Source organism: Martes martes (assembly GCF_963455335.1).
Source record: "Martes martes genome assembly, chromosome: 4".
Taxonomy (NCBI): Eukaryota; Metazoa; Chordata; class Mammalia; order Carnivora; family Mustelidae; genus Martes; species Martes martes.
In genome coordinates, this window is record NC_137891.1 from 143949549 (window position 1) to 143963017 (window position 13469).

At 39.9% G+C, this 13469-nt stretch overlaps 1 protein-coding gene across 4 annotated transcripts in view; it reads right to left on the bottom strand.

The window, feature by feature from the left end:
- The window catches only part of FGGY (FGGY carbohydrate kinase domain containing), a 400554-nt gene that overhangs the window by 242355 nt on the left and 144730 nt on the right, over positions 1-13469 (bottom strand). For all 4 annotated transcript variants that reach the window (XM_080800002.1, XM_080800001.1, XM_080800003.1 and 1 more), the window contains one exon: positions 4060-4175. In XM_080800002.1, coding sequence (XP_080656128.1) covers positions 4060-4175 — 116 coding nt within the window. The remainder of the gene's footprint in view (positions 1-4059; positions 4176-13469) is intronic.

Genomic DNA, 13469 nt, shown 5'->3' on the forward strand with positions numbered 1-13469 from the left:
TGGGGTTAGATGAGATTATTTATCAAATTTTCAGCTGCAAAGTAACATTACTTTTGTCACAGACTATGAGAATTACATGCAACAAGGTCTGCAAAAGCACAGAGAAATGTGCTTGAAATATAGGAGGGGAAGAAGCAGGGTTAGCATTTATTTGTCACCTACCATTCATAGGTACACAATGAATATTAATTGGAAGTCAATATAGCAAGAGGGTTAGAGCAGGATTTGGAATCATCCAAACATGGGTCTGGATTCTGCCTCTACCGCCCGCAAACTGTACAACCATCATTTAAACACTTTTCCCTTTTCTGACCATTGGTTTCTTTAGCTGTAGAAGAGGATAAATAAAAATAACTCCATCACACAGTTTTTAAAAATCTACAAAGATAATGGTTAAAATGCAATAGTATCATGTCTGAGAAGCAGTAAACTATTAGTTTTAATGGCTACCGTTAATTATGCCTTCATGGGTAAGACTATATGGTATGAGACTCGTCTAAGTTCACACCATTAGTGCCAGAACTAGAACCACTCTAGCTCCCGATTCGGTGTTTTAGACCCATCTTGCCTGTATCCCTCAATTACAAGACAAGAGACTTTCCCTTGGCTCTCAGTCCTGATGGTTCTCCATCAAGGCAGCAAGCTCCTGGGGTGCCTCTAGAACAGCAGCCTGGGAACTCAGGACTTGATGGCTCTGCTTTAACTCTAATGACCAATACACTCATACTCTGGTGCTATGGGCTGAACTGGGTCCCCAAAATTCATATGTCGAGGCCCTAATCCCCAGTGTGACTATATTTGGAGAGAGGGTGTGTAAAGAAGTAATTAAGATTAATTGAGGTCAAAAGGGAGGGCCCTGGGGTGCCTGGGTGGCTCAGTCAGTTGACTGATTCTTGATTTCAGCTTAGGGCATGATCTCACGTGAGATTGAGCCCTGTGTTGTGCTCCGTGCTCAGCAGGGAATGCCTGTGAGTCTCTCTCTCCCTCTCCTCTACCCCTCCTTCACTTGTACTCTCGGTCTCTCTCTCTCTAAAATAAATAAATCTTTAGAAAAAGGGTGGGGCTCTGAGCCAACAGGATCTGTGCCCTTAGAGGAAGAGGCACTAGTGAGGCACTCTCTTGAGTACACTCTTTCTATTCACACGTACAAAAAAGAGATCACAGGAGCACACGGTGAGAGGCAGCTGCCAACAAGCCAGGAAAAGAGGCCTCAGAACTAAACTTACCTTGTTGGCACTTCCCAGCCTCCAGAACTATGAGAAATAAATTTCCATTGTTCTAAATCACTCAGTCTGTGGTGTTTTGCTACAGCAGCTTTGCGGACTGAGACACCTAAGACATCTCTTTTGCCACACTTTTGTTTTCACTCTTGCCTTCTGTCTCCATGCCAGCAACTTGTTTCTTACACATTCCATCAGCAGATACTTAATGTCATCTGTGCCAAGACACTTGGGGTAAGGTGCAGTGATCCCTGCCCTCTGGAAGCTTCCAGTTTGGCATCGGCTTCCTGTGTGGCTGCCCATTCTCTCTGGTGAACCAGAAGCACTGTCTAAAAACCCAGCCTCATTGGCAGGAGTCCCAATATACCAGCCTCTAGCTACCTCACTCAGCCCCCAGAATAAAAGACTGACCCTATTCCCCAGCTGATGCCCAAGCTGCTGCTTCCAAATGGCTGGAACACCCAGAATTTCAAAGCCAACCATCATATGACTTATGGTATTAACACCTTTTTACACCTTGTGAAGTTATACTCCACTTATCAACTGAGATCCCATCACACCTTTCTTCTGTTCAGGTATGTGCACTTGTTCCAGTCTAGCTGATACTGACTTTGGGGGCTAAATCCTGGACCACTGTGTAATCCCACCGGAGGCCAACCATACAGACACACCAGCTCCCTTAGTCTCATATATTCCAATAGTCAGTGTGTTTTGGTAGCAAAGTGTGGAGTTAGAGACCCTAGTTCTAATACTAACTCGACAACTTAATGGTGGACAAGGAACTGAATCCCAGTTTTCCCATCCATAAAATGGGAATAGCTATTACACCAAGAGATTTGTGAGGGCCACATGAAATAATGCACATAAATTACCTACCAAAGGACTCAGAATATAAATGATGACGAATGACTGCTGCTTTGTTTTCTTCTTCTCTTCCCTGGTCCCAACCTCCTCCCCTTCTCTACCAGCTCAGATGCAGAGGTGACTTTAGTAGAGCCACAGAAATCCCAGAATGACTCTTGCTGCAAAATACTCTGACTGTTCTTTAACCCAGACTTAGCAATTAGTAGTTGAAGAGATCACAGACAACCAAGTTAAGCTATCTACAACATAACAGCATAGGTGCTGCTTGAATCTTTCATGTTTCTATCCTGAAACTCTTGCCCTTCAATAGATGGGTCATGAGGACTTCCCCAAAGTAAGGTTGAACTGAAATGACCTACCATGTGACTCGCTTATCAAGGGCAGTCAGAAACTGTAGCACACATCAGTTTTCCACCAACATTTAACAGCACAACTCTCAAGTTTTAGCTGGCCACGTGCATGGACACATGGCTGCCCAGCCCATGCCACATTCCTCAGCCATCCTTGCAGCCTCATGGGGCCTTAGGGACAAGTGTTGGTTAATGGGATGTGATCCAAAATGATGTGGCTCATTTCCGTGTTATGGTCTCTCCAGAAGAATGGAGATGGATTCCTCTGGTCCTTTTCATTCCTCCCACTCACTGACTGGGAACTGATGGAAACTGGAGTGACTGACTTGGACCCAAAGTTGGAGGCCACGTTGTGACAATGACAGAGCTGGCCTGATAGTCACTTCCCTCTATTCTATTACATAAAAGAAGGCAATTACCTTCCATTTTGTATAATCCGCTGTCCTTTTCATTTTTATTGTTACATCTTAGCTTAAGCACGAAACAGTATGAAAGTATTTCTATTTAATTAGGGATAACTGCCTGCCTGATGATAGCTGACTACAACTGCAAGTAGTAACTACAGGAAACAAACAACTTCCTGTGAAATGAACATGCAAACCTTTAACTTTCAAATGCCAGCTACTGTTGTATGTAAGTACCTAGCATCTCAACGCTTTCACCAAGGAAACCCCTCCTAGTCACCCACATCTTTATTAGCCGGCCACATAAAACGACGTCTGGGACTCTAAGGTCTGAGTCAGAAACCATGCTGTATGGCTCATGCTGTAGTTTCTTCTCACTTTTATCTCTTCAATTGTTTTTCTTTTTGTTCATGGCCTTGTCTGGTTCTTTGAATCTAATTCACAAAGCATCTTCCTAGCTGATTGGAAACAATCTATATACACCCCCTTGATTATGCTATTCCCAGCTACTCCATGTGACTGTCTTCCTCAATCTAGTCCAATGTCTACAATTCTATATTTCAATGAAGACTTTCTACAGCCTGTACCTCCACGCAGTTCCTATGAGCCCCAGCACAAGGCCCAACCGGTCGTAGTCTACCCATCACAACAGACTCATTTCTCTTAGAAAAAGAGGGCTGAGTTTCTGTCTTTCTTTTTTTTTTTTTTTTAATTTACTTGAGAGAGAGAGAGCACATGAGCAGAAAGAAGGGCAGAGGTAGAAGCAGACTTCCTGCTGAGTAGGGAGACCGGATGGATGTGAGGGTCGATCCCAGGACCTTGAGATCAAGACTCGATCCAAAGGCAGACACCTAACCAAGTGAGCCACCCAGGTGCCCCTCTTTTTTATTTTTTTAAAGATTTTATTTACTTATTTGAGAGAGAGAGAGATTGAGCGAGCACACAAGTGGGGGAAGAAGCAGAGGCAGAAGGAAAATGACAAGCAGACTCCCCACTGAGCAGGGAACCTGACACGGGGCTCAATCTCAGGATGCTGAGAACATGACCTGAGCCAAAGTCATACACTTAACCGACAGAGCCACCCAGGCACCCCGCCCCCCGCATTTCAATTTATAAAAAACAAACAAACAAACAAACAAAAAGACAATATCCACACACACACACACACACACACACACACATAATTACTCTCCAGATGTTTTCATTTTGTTTGCTTTTTACCTATTTTGCTGTAATTATCTGCAACAAAATCTTCCAATCCAATCATCTTCCAGAAACTGTCATCCCAGCCCTTCTCTGCAGAGTATGTCCATTTGCACACCAGGGAGCAGAGAGACCTAAGTAAATGAGAGAAAAATAGAACCGATGACGTAAGTCAGGCTTCCTCTATATTTCACCAAATACCTACCCGGATATCTGCATTATTGTTAAAGAAGTAGAATAAGCCAAAGTAAGTAATTACACATCCCTATTCAGATACAAAGTCTCCCTTTCTACCTGGGCATGGGTTGGTGGTTGTGGGGCTGAGTGATGGGTAAATGTGCATTCATGATCTACTCTGTTTTGTGCATGTTTAAAATTCTCTATAATAAAAAAGGTAAAAAGAAATTGAGAAAGTAGCTGGTGTACTTTTACAGGATAAAGCAACATTTAACAGGAGGAAGACTGGAATGCTGGAAGGTACTTTCCTCTCCAACTTTATTTCTCATACATTTACCCTTAGTATTCTACACTCCAGCAATAAACAAAAAAAAATCATCTGCAGCTTTCTGGAACAAAAAAAATTCTTGTACATTTCTGTGCCTTTGCCCTACTCCTATTTGTCTGGAAAATTTTTCTCAGCTTCTTCCCCCTGGTAACTCAAATACTTCTCCAGCCTAGGCTGAGTTTCCACTGACTTCAACATCGGCCATAGTAGCTTCTTTCAAGAAGCTCTCCAAAGGCAAATGAAACAAAAGCAAAAATGAACTTTGGGGACTTCATCAAGATAAAAAGCTTCTGCACAGCAAAGGAAACAGTCAACAAAACTAAGAGGCAACCCATGAAACAGGAGAAGATATTTGCAAATGACAATACAGATAAAGGGCTGATATCCAAGATCTATAAAGAACTTCTTGCACTCAATACTCAAAAAACTAATAACCCAGTCAATAAATGGGCAGAAGACATGAACAGACAAAAGACATACAAATGGCTAACAGAAACATGAAAAAGTGTTCAACATCACCAGCCATCAGGGAAAAACAAATCAAAACTACAATGAGATACCACCTTACACCAGTTAGAATGGCAAAAATTGACAAGGCAAGAAACAACAAATGTTGGAGAGGTTGTGGAGAGAGGGGAAACCTCTTGCACTGTTGGTGGGAATGCAAGTTGGTGCAGGCACTCCGGAAAAGAGTATGGAGGTTCATCAAGATGTTCAGAACAGAGCTACCCTATGAGCCAGTAAATGCACTATAGGGTATTTACTCCAAAGATAAAGATGCAGTGAAAAGAAGGGGCACATGCACCCCAATGTTCATAGCAGCAATGTCCATAATAGCTAAACTGTGGAAGGAGCTGAGATGCCCTTCAACAGATGAATGGATAAAGAAGATGTGGTTCATATATACAATGGAATATTACTCAGCCATCAGAAACAATGAATACCCACCATTTGCACTGACATGGATGGGACTAGAGGGGATTATGTTAAGTGAAGTAAGTCAAGAAGAGAAAGACAATTATCATACGGTTTCACTCATATGTGGAACATAAGCAATAGCACGGAGGCCCATGTGGAAGGGAGGGAAATCCAAAGGGGAAGAAATCAGAGAGGGAGACGAACCATGAGAAACAACGGGCCCTGAGAAACAATCTGGGGGTTTCAAAGCGGGAGGAGGGTTGGGGGGGAAGAGGTAAGAGGGTGATGAGTATTGAGGAGGGCATGTGCTGTGATGAGCACTGGGTGTTATATTTAACTAATGAATCACTGAACACTGCATCAAGGACTAATTATGTAGTATACAGTGGCTGACTGAACATAATTTAAAAAATAAGATAAAATAATTAAAAAAAAAAAAAAAGGCCAGGGTCCTTTCATTCCCTGAGGTGTTTGTGAGCAGCTTGCAACTCCCAGAATAACTCCTCACCATCAGGCAAGCTGACCTACCAGCCCACTAGGGGTGGAGGATGTACTCTGGAGGATTACAAATGCAGGTAGGGGGCTGCGAAAGACTGGGGCTACACTAGCAGGCTGAGCTGCGTCACAGATAGGCAGCCAGGGAGAAGCGCAGTCCCCAGGGAGAAGAGGTCACTGGCTCTTTGTTCTCTGGAGCCAGAGTGCCAGAGCAGACATTCCTGGGCCTTCGCTTCTCTCAGGTTTGTTAATGCCGAACAGACTGTAACATCCAGGTGTAAGTTGAAAGAGGAGTGATCAGTGAGCAGGGAGAACAAAATCAATATCTAAGTTCAGGGACGAGTTCACATGAGAGTGGATTCCAGGAAACATGTATAGGAGGCAGGTCACTCTGTAGAGACAATGGTGAAGCCACAGGGACTGAGCATCACAAAGGGACGCAGAGAGAGCTCAGAAGGGGGCAAGAAAGACTTTCTGAATGAGAACCACTGATTTTCAGTTTTCAATTTAAAAGTTTCTGCAGAAGGACTAAAAAGAAAATCACTGGCACTGTTGAAATTCAAATGAAAGACCTGGAAGACCAAATGAACAACATATCATACTACCCAGAGCAAAGACACGAAGAGAGAAATGATGAGAGAACAAAGAGGCGTGGAGAGCAGATCCAGCAGCGTAACATGAGAGTAACTGGAATTCCAGAAGGGAATTTTTTTTTTTAAGAGAAAAGGAAAAATTTTAAAAGATACATACACCCAAAAATAGATGAAAGAGATGCTATAATTAAATGAATACAGTACCAGTTTTTGTTTTTTTTTTGTTTTTTTTTTTTTTTAATATACTGAGCTGAAGCAAGATTTAAGCTTGCAGATTAAAACTCTCATTAATTCCAGGAAGTGAATCCAGGAAATACTTGAATTTCAAGCGTAAACATAAAATTATACAAGCTTCCAGACAGAAAGAATAAGTTACTGCAAAGGCAAGAGATTCAGACTAGCTAAGGAATTCTCATCTACACCTCTGGAATGCGGAGGACAGCGGAACAACGTACAGACTATTAAGAAAAATGATCCAAGAATCCTATGCCCAGACAAAATATTATTCAGCTGTCAGGCCAAAAGAAAAACATTTTCAACATGTGAGGATTCAAAAAGCAAACTTCCCATATATGTGCTCTGAGGACAATACTTGAGAATGAGCTTAACCAAAAAACAAGTGATTCACATAAAGGAAATCAAAGACTAGAGAAGCCAGCGGTGGTGAGGACTGACGTTCACTCTCTCTCTCCATATGTGTGCACACACATATGTGCACATACAGACACATATTTAAATCTACATAGATGATGATAAATAATGTAAGCAGGAATTTGGAATACTAATTTTCCCTGGAACACCTTCCTGCTATATTAGAAGGAAAAATCTAGTAACGGCCCAGAAGTGAAAATACTGTGAACAGAACCTCAGACCCAGAAACTAAAGAAGGGGTACACAGAAGAAGTATGCAGATACATGCGTATGTATGTCTGGGCAGAATGTTAAGTTTAGTGTACGGAAAGAGAAGGTAATTTCTAACAGAACAAAGAGCTTAGTAGAACTCTCAAAATAGCAAGGAATAAAAAAAGAATAAAGAGAAAGTTAAGATGTCAACGAAACCAAACTAAACCAATCAAAAGGGAAATGGAAAGAGGGTACTGGAATATAAATAGAAAATAAAAATACCATAGAAAGAATAAAGTCACTTATTTCAGTTATGACAACAAATGTTAACAGGCTGAATTCCACAAGTGGTTAAAAGATAACAGTAATCACACTGGGATTAAAACTGAGTTACATCTTGTTTACAATACAGATTTTCTTAATGTGATAAAAAGGTTTATTTATAAAAAGGTCAACAACGAGGTGTGCCTGGGTGGTACAGTTGGTTAAGTATCTGACTCTTGGTTTAGGCTCAGGTTCTCATCTCAGGGTCATGAAATTGAGCCCCCCCACCCCCCGTCAGGTTCTGCGGTCAGCATGGAATCTGCTCGGGATTCTCTCTCCCTCTCCCTCTGCCCTTCCTCCACCCTCTCCCCGGCTCTCTCTCTAAAATAAATAAATAAATATTTTTTTAAAAGGTCAACAAAGAAATAACAAATACAAATTTTTAATATGACAATTTAAATATCAGACAAAGTAGAATACAAGATCAAAATATTAGCCAAGACTAAGAAGGGCATTCTATAATGACAAAATACTCAATCTGAGAATATTATTGCACATTAAATTTCATGAATGAAAAACATAATGTGAAATATATAAAACAAGAGCTCTCAGATTTAAAAAAAGCCACTTGAAAAGAGACTTTATTTAAAGATTTTACTGCACTTTCAGTATTTAAGGAAACAGGTAAACCAAAAGAATAATAATATTACTATTGAGGAATTAAAGGACTCAAATACAATCAGTAAGCACAACTGTGTATGTTCACATAGGGCAAGAGAAAGGGAGAACATTTTATAATACAAGCAGAGACTAGATAGGCAAAATGGTATTTTACAAAGAAATTTTGAGTTTAAAAGTTTTTATTAGAAATGAAACAAGTCTGAAAATTAATAACCTAAGCAGACAACTTAAGAAATGATGAAAAACAAAAATAGACTAAATTGAAAAAAATTGAAAAAAAGATCAAATGGTGTAGTAAAGATAAAAACATATGAAAGATATAACAAGATAAATTCCAGTAATCAAGAGAGCCAAAACATGATTCTAAGAAAAGACAATACAAAAAACAAACAAACAAACAAAAAACCTCTGGTAAAATTAAGGAAGGAAAAAGGAAAGAGGGAAAAAAAACAAATATCATGAATGAAAATGGGGGATGTAACTACAGAAAAAGGAGACATTAACAGAAAAAAGAGATTAAGTAAATACAATTATGCTAGCACATTTCAAAATTTAAATGGGACAGGAAATTTACTAGAAAGACAGAACTTACCAAAACTGACTCAAGAAAACACAACAAAACCGTAATAAATTTATTACCATTAAAAAAATAAGCCACTAGTTAAAAATTATCCTTCAAATAAAATTTTAAGTCTGCATGGTTGTACCAGATTTTACATAAAATGAGAAAAAAGTACATCATGAACAACATTCCAAAACATTTTAATAACTGAAGATCTATGCATGTATTCTGCCCCAGTATTTTATTAAAGGAGGGAAAAATGATCAACTCATATTGAAGGAAAAAAAGTATTTGATGAAGTTAAAGGCCACATCAAGATAGAAACTCCTTTTTTAAAAAAAGATCTTATTTATTCACTTGAGAGAAAGGAAGAGTATGAGAGGGGAGAAAGTCAGAGTGAGAAGCAGACTCCCCATGGGGCTGGGAGCTCGATGAAGGATGTGATCCAGGGACTCTGGGACCATGACCTGAGCTGAAGGCAGTTGCTCAACCAACGGAACCACCTTGGTGCCCTCAAGATAGAAACTCTTAATGAAGTAGCAACAATAGAAGCTTCTGCTTCTAAGCATGATGGACTAACAGGGACTATTTTTTACCTCCCCAACCACACCTTGAGAAACTGGAAAAGTAGGGAAAAAAAAATTATGACACAACTGCTCTCAGACCTTGAACAACAGGCAACACAGAACTGTGATCCCTGAGAGAAGGAAACAAATGAGGTGAGCCTGAAAATCACTCTGGCTTTCTGCCAGGAAGCCCATACCTGACCACAAAGCAGAAAAAAGGATGCCAAGGAAAACAAGTCAGGTCACAAAACTGAGAAGACTGAGATGAGAATTCAGGGAATCAAGGTGCCTGAAAGTTGTGATGGCACAGACATGCAAGAAGGAGGTAGGTCTGCAGAAAGAGGGCCTTGGAAAGCTGCACAGGAGTCCCACAAAATCTTCAACTATGAAGATGCAGATAACAGACACTCTAAGAGGTCTGGTGAGAAGTGACTGAAAGGCTGTGAGCTGAGACATTCTCAGGGCTCACAAAGACCTGAGAATGGGAATCATCTGAGTGACTAAAATTAGAGTGGAACATCTTCATTGATCACTTGGGACATTCAGTGGAAACCCCAAAGAATGCCTTAGAAGTGTAACTGAACTTTCCTGTGTAAAGGTTACAATAAACAAAGTTTTGAAGGAAGATTCCAAAAGATAAAACAAAGCCAAACATTATCCAAAAGATAATACATTAAGAGCCTACTAGAAAAGTAGCTCCAACAGTCATTAGAAAAAAGACAACAAAACCCAGACACTGAACATAAAATTAACAATGTCAGTATCCAATAAAAAATATTTGAAGAAACAATGTCCAATTTTTTTTTAATTTGATAAAAGCTATCAACCCACAGAGCTATGCTCACTGAAACCAATGCAAGATAAACACAAAGAAAACCATATCAAGATACATTACATGATCAAATTATTTAAAAAAAAAAAAAGTTGAGGATCTTAAAAGCAGTCAGAAGAAAGACACATGATAAAAAAACAGTCCAACAAGGTCAGCAGACTTTTTACCAGAAATAATGCAACCCAGAAAAAAGTGGAATAACATCTTAAAAGTACTGAAAAGTTTTAAAAAGGAAACATCAAACTAGAATTCTATATTCAGAAAAAAAGCTCTTCAAGCAATTAATATGAAATAGAGTCTTTTTCAAAAATAAAAAAAACTGAGAGAATTCATTTCCAAGAAACTTGCATTGCAGGACATGTTAAAAGGCATTTCTTCAGGGAAGAGGAAGAGGATACTAAGTAGAAATATGAATCGATACAAAATAAGGAAGAAGTATCAGAATCAGTAAATATGTGAGTAGATGCAAGAGGCAGGTTTTCATTTTTAAGTTTCTTTAAAAGAGAATTATTGACTATGAGTCTTCATCTTTAAAAAATAATTTAGAAAAAGACCCCAATGTACTGTGGGGCTTATATGTACAAACAAATCATGACTATAAGAGCAAAAACGATAGAGAGATATGAAAGATCTTATATGTGATGGGGTGTGAAATTATTTTAAGGCAAACTGTGATAACTTAAAGATGAGTATTATAAATCCTAGAGGAGCCAGTTTAAAAAAAGGATATATAATCAATAAGCTAATTTGGGAGATAAAATGGAATACTAAAAACATTTCATTAATCTGGAAGAAGGCAAGAAAAGGAAAAAATTACATAGATTACACAGAACAAATAAAAGGCAAATGGCAAGATGGTAGATTAAAACCTAGCCTAAAGGGGCGCCTGGGTGGCTCAGTGGGTTAAAGCCTCTGCCTTCAGCTCAGGTCATGATTCCAGGGTCCTGGGATTGAGCCCCGTGTCAGGCTCTCTGCTCAGTGGGTAGCCTGCTTCCCTTCCTCTCTCTCTGCCTGCCTCTCTGCCTACTTGTGATCCTTGTCTGTCAAATAAATAAATAAAATCTTAAAAAAAAAACAAAAAAACCCTAGCCTGAAAATTTCAATGAAAAGGCACAAATTGTCAGACTGGACTAAAAAATAAAAAAGTGAACTCGAACTCCATTCTCTCTGTAGGAAAGTTATTTAAACACTACAGACAAAGGGCTGATATCTAAGATCTATAAAGAACTTCTCAAACTCAACACCCAAGAACAGATAATCAAGTCAAAAAGTGGGCAGAAGACATGAACAGACACTTCTCCAAAGAAGACATACAAATGGCTAACAGTCACATGAAACAGTGTTCATCATCGTTAGCCATCAGGGAAATTCAAATCAAAACCACAGTGAGATACCACCTTACACCAGTCAGAATGGCAAAAATCAACAAGGCAAGAAACAACAAATGCTGGAGAAGTTGTGGAGAAAGGGGAACCTTTTTGCACTGTTGGTGGGAATGCAAATTGGTGTAGCCACTTTGGAAAACAGTGTGGAGATTCCTTAAGAAATTAAAAATAGAGCTATCCTATGACTTGGAAATTGCACTACTGGGTATTTACCCCAAAGATACAGATGTAGTGAAAAGAAGGGCTATATGTACCCCAATGTTCATAGCAGCAATGGCCACAACAGCCAAACTGTGGAAGGAGCCGAGATGCCCTTCAATAGAAGAATGGATAAAGAAGATGTGGTCCATATACACAATAGAATATTACTCAGCCATTAGAAAGGATGAATACCCAACTTTTGCATCAACATGGATGGGCCTGGAGGAGATTATGCTGAGTGAAATAAGTCAAACAGAGAAAGTCAATTATCATATGGTTTCACTTATTTGTGGAACATAAGGAATAGCATGGAGGACATTAGGAGAAGGAAGGGAAAAATGAAGGGGGAGTAATCAGAGGGGGAGATCAACCATGAGAGACTATGGACTCTGGGAAACAAACAGAGGGTTTTAGAGGGGCGGGGGTTGGGGCAATGGGTGAGCCTGGTGATGGGTATTAAGGAGGGCACGGACTGCATGGAGCAAGGGGTGTTATACGCAAACAATGAATCGTGGAACGCTACATCAAAAACTAATGATGTACTGTATGGTGACTAACATAACACAATAAAAAAAAAAAATAAGATGCAAGACAGGTTCAAGAGTGGAAGGAGAGAAAAATATATGCCAGGCACATACTGATAGTAAGTACAAGTGGCTGTATGACTTTCAGAAAGTAAACTGCAGAACAAGAATTATTACCAGGGAAAAAAGAGGTGCATTACATAATAACAAAAGGGTCAATTCATCAGGATGACTTGTAGGGTAAAGAAGAAATTGTAGTTTGTCAGAATGGCAACTTAAAGTCAACTAAGTTTGATTTCTTCCTGTTTTGTTTTACTAACAAGCTTGCATTAACAAGCAATGTTAAACTGTACATCAAAGGTTCACGACGGTGAACCTTAACTGGATGTGACCACCTAAGGCCCCCTTGTTTTTTTTTTTTTTTTTACACAGGTTTGCCTAAAACTTCCCAGTTTCAGCAGTCCATGTTGATTAAAAGGTCTAACAGGCTGGAGGGGTCCAGAACTGTGGGCTTGCTGTCTTTTTATTGTATTTTAGATAAGAGCCTGTTTGAGTGGGAAAGGTCAGGAAGGACTAAAGCACCTACCTCCTTCTGATAAAAGAATGTTACTTTGTTTCATTTCCTGACGCTCCATCGCTCCATCGAGCCTTCTGGGAATTTCAGCACCTCTGGTCTGGCCATGACCTCCCACAGCAGGGACCCTATCTGCCTTATTCATCACTGTGCCACTCCCAGCACTAGGCACAGTATCTCTCTGGCAAGTTTTGAGAGCTCAATCCATGTTTATTAAGTAAATGAATGAGAACCCTAGGATGTCAGTTACAGGAGGAAACTTTCAGGCTCCCTTAATAAGGCCTGGATCTCCAGCTATCCCTCTCGCATAGGCTCTAGAAGAGAAAAGGCTAGATTCTTGACTCCTGGAGCGACCAAGAGCAGCAACAGAACACTGGATTCCTTGCACAAACCACCCACTTTGATAGAACAAGGAGCGCTTTTTGAAAATGTGATTCGTCTACCTTACATACCTCCCATCACCTATTTCCCCAGCCACAAAAACA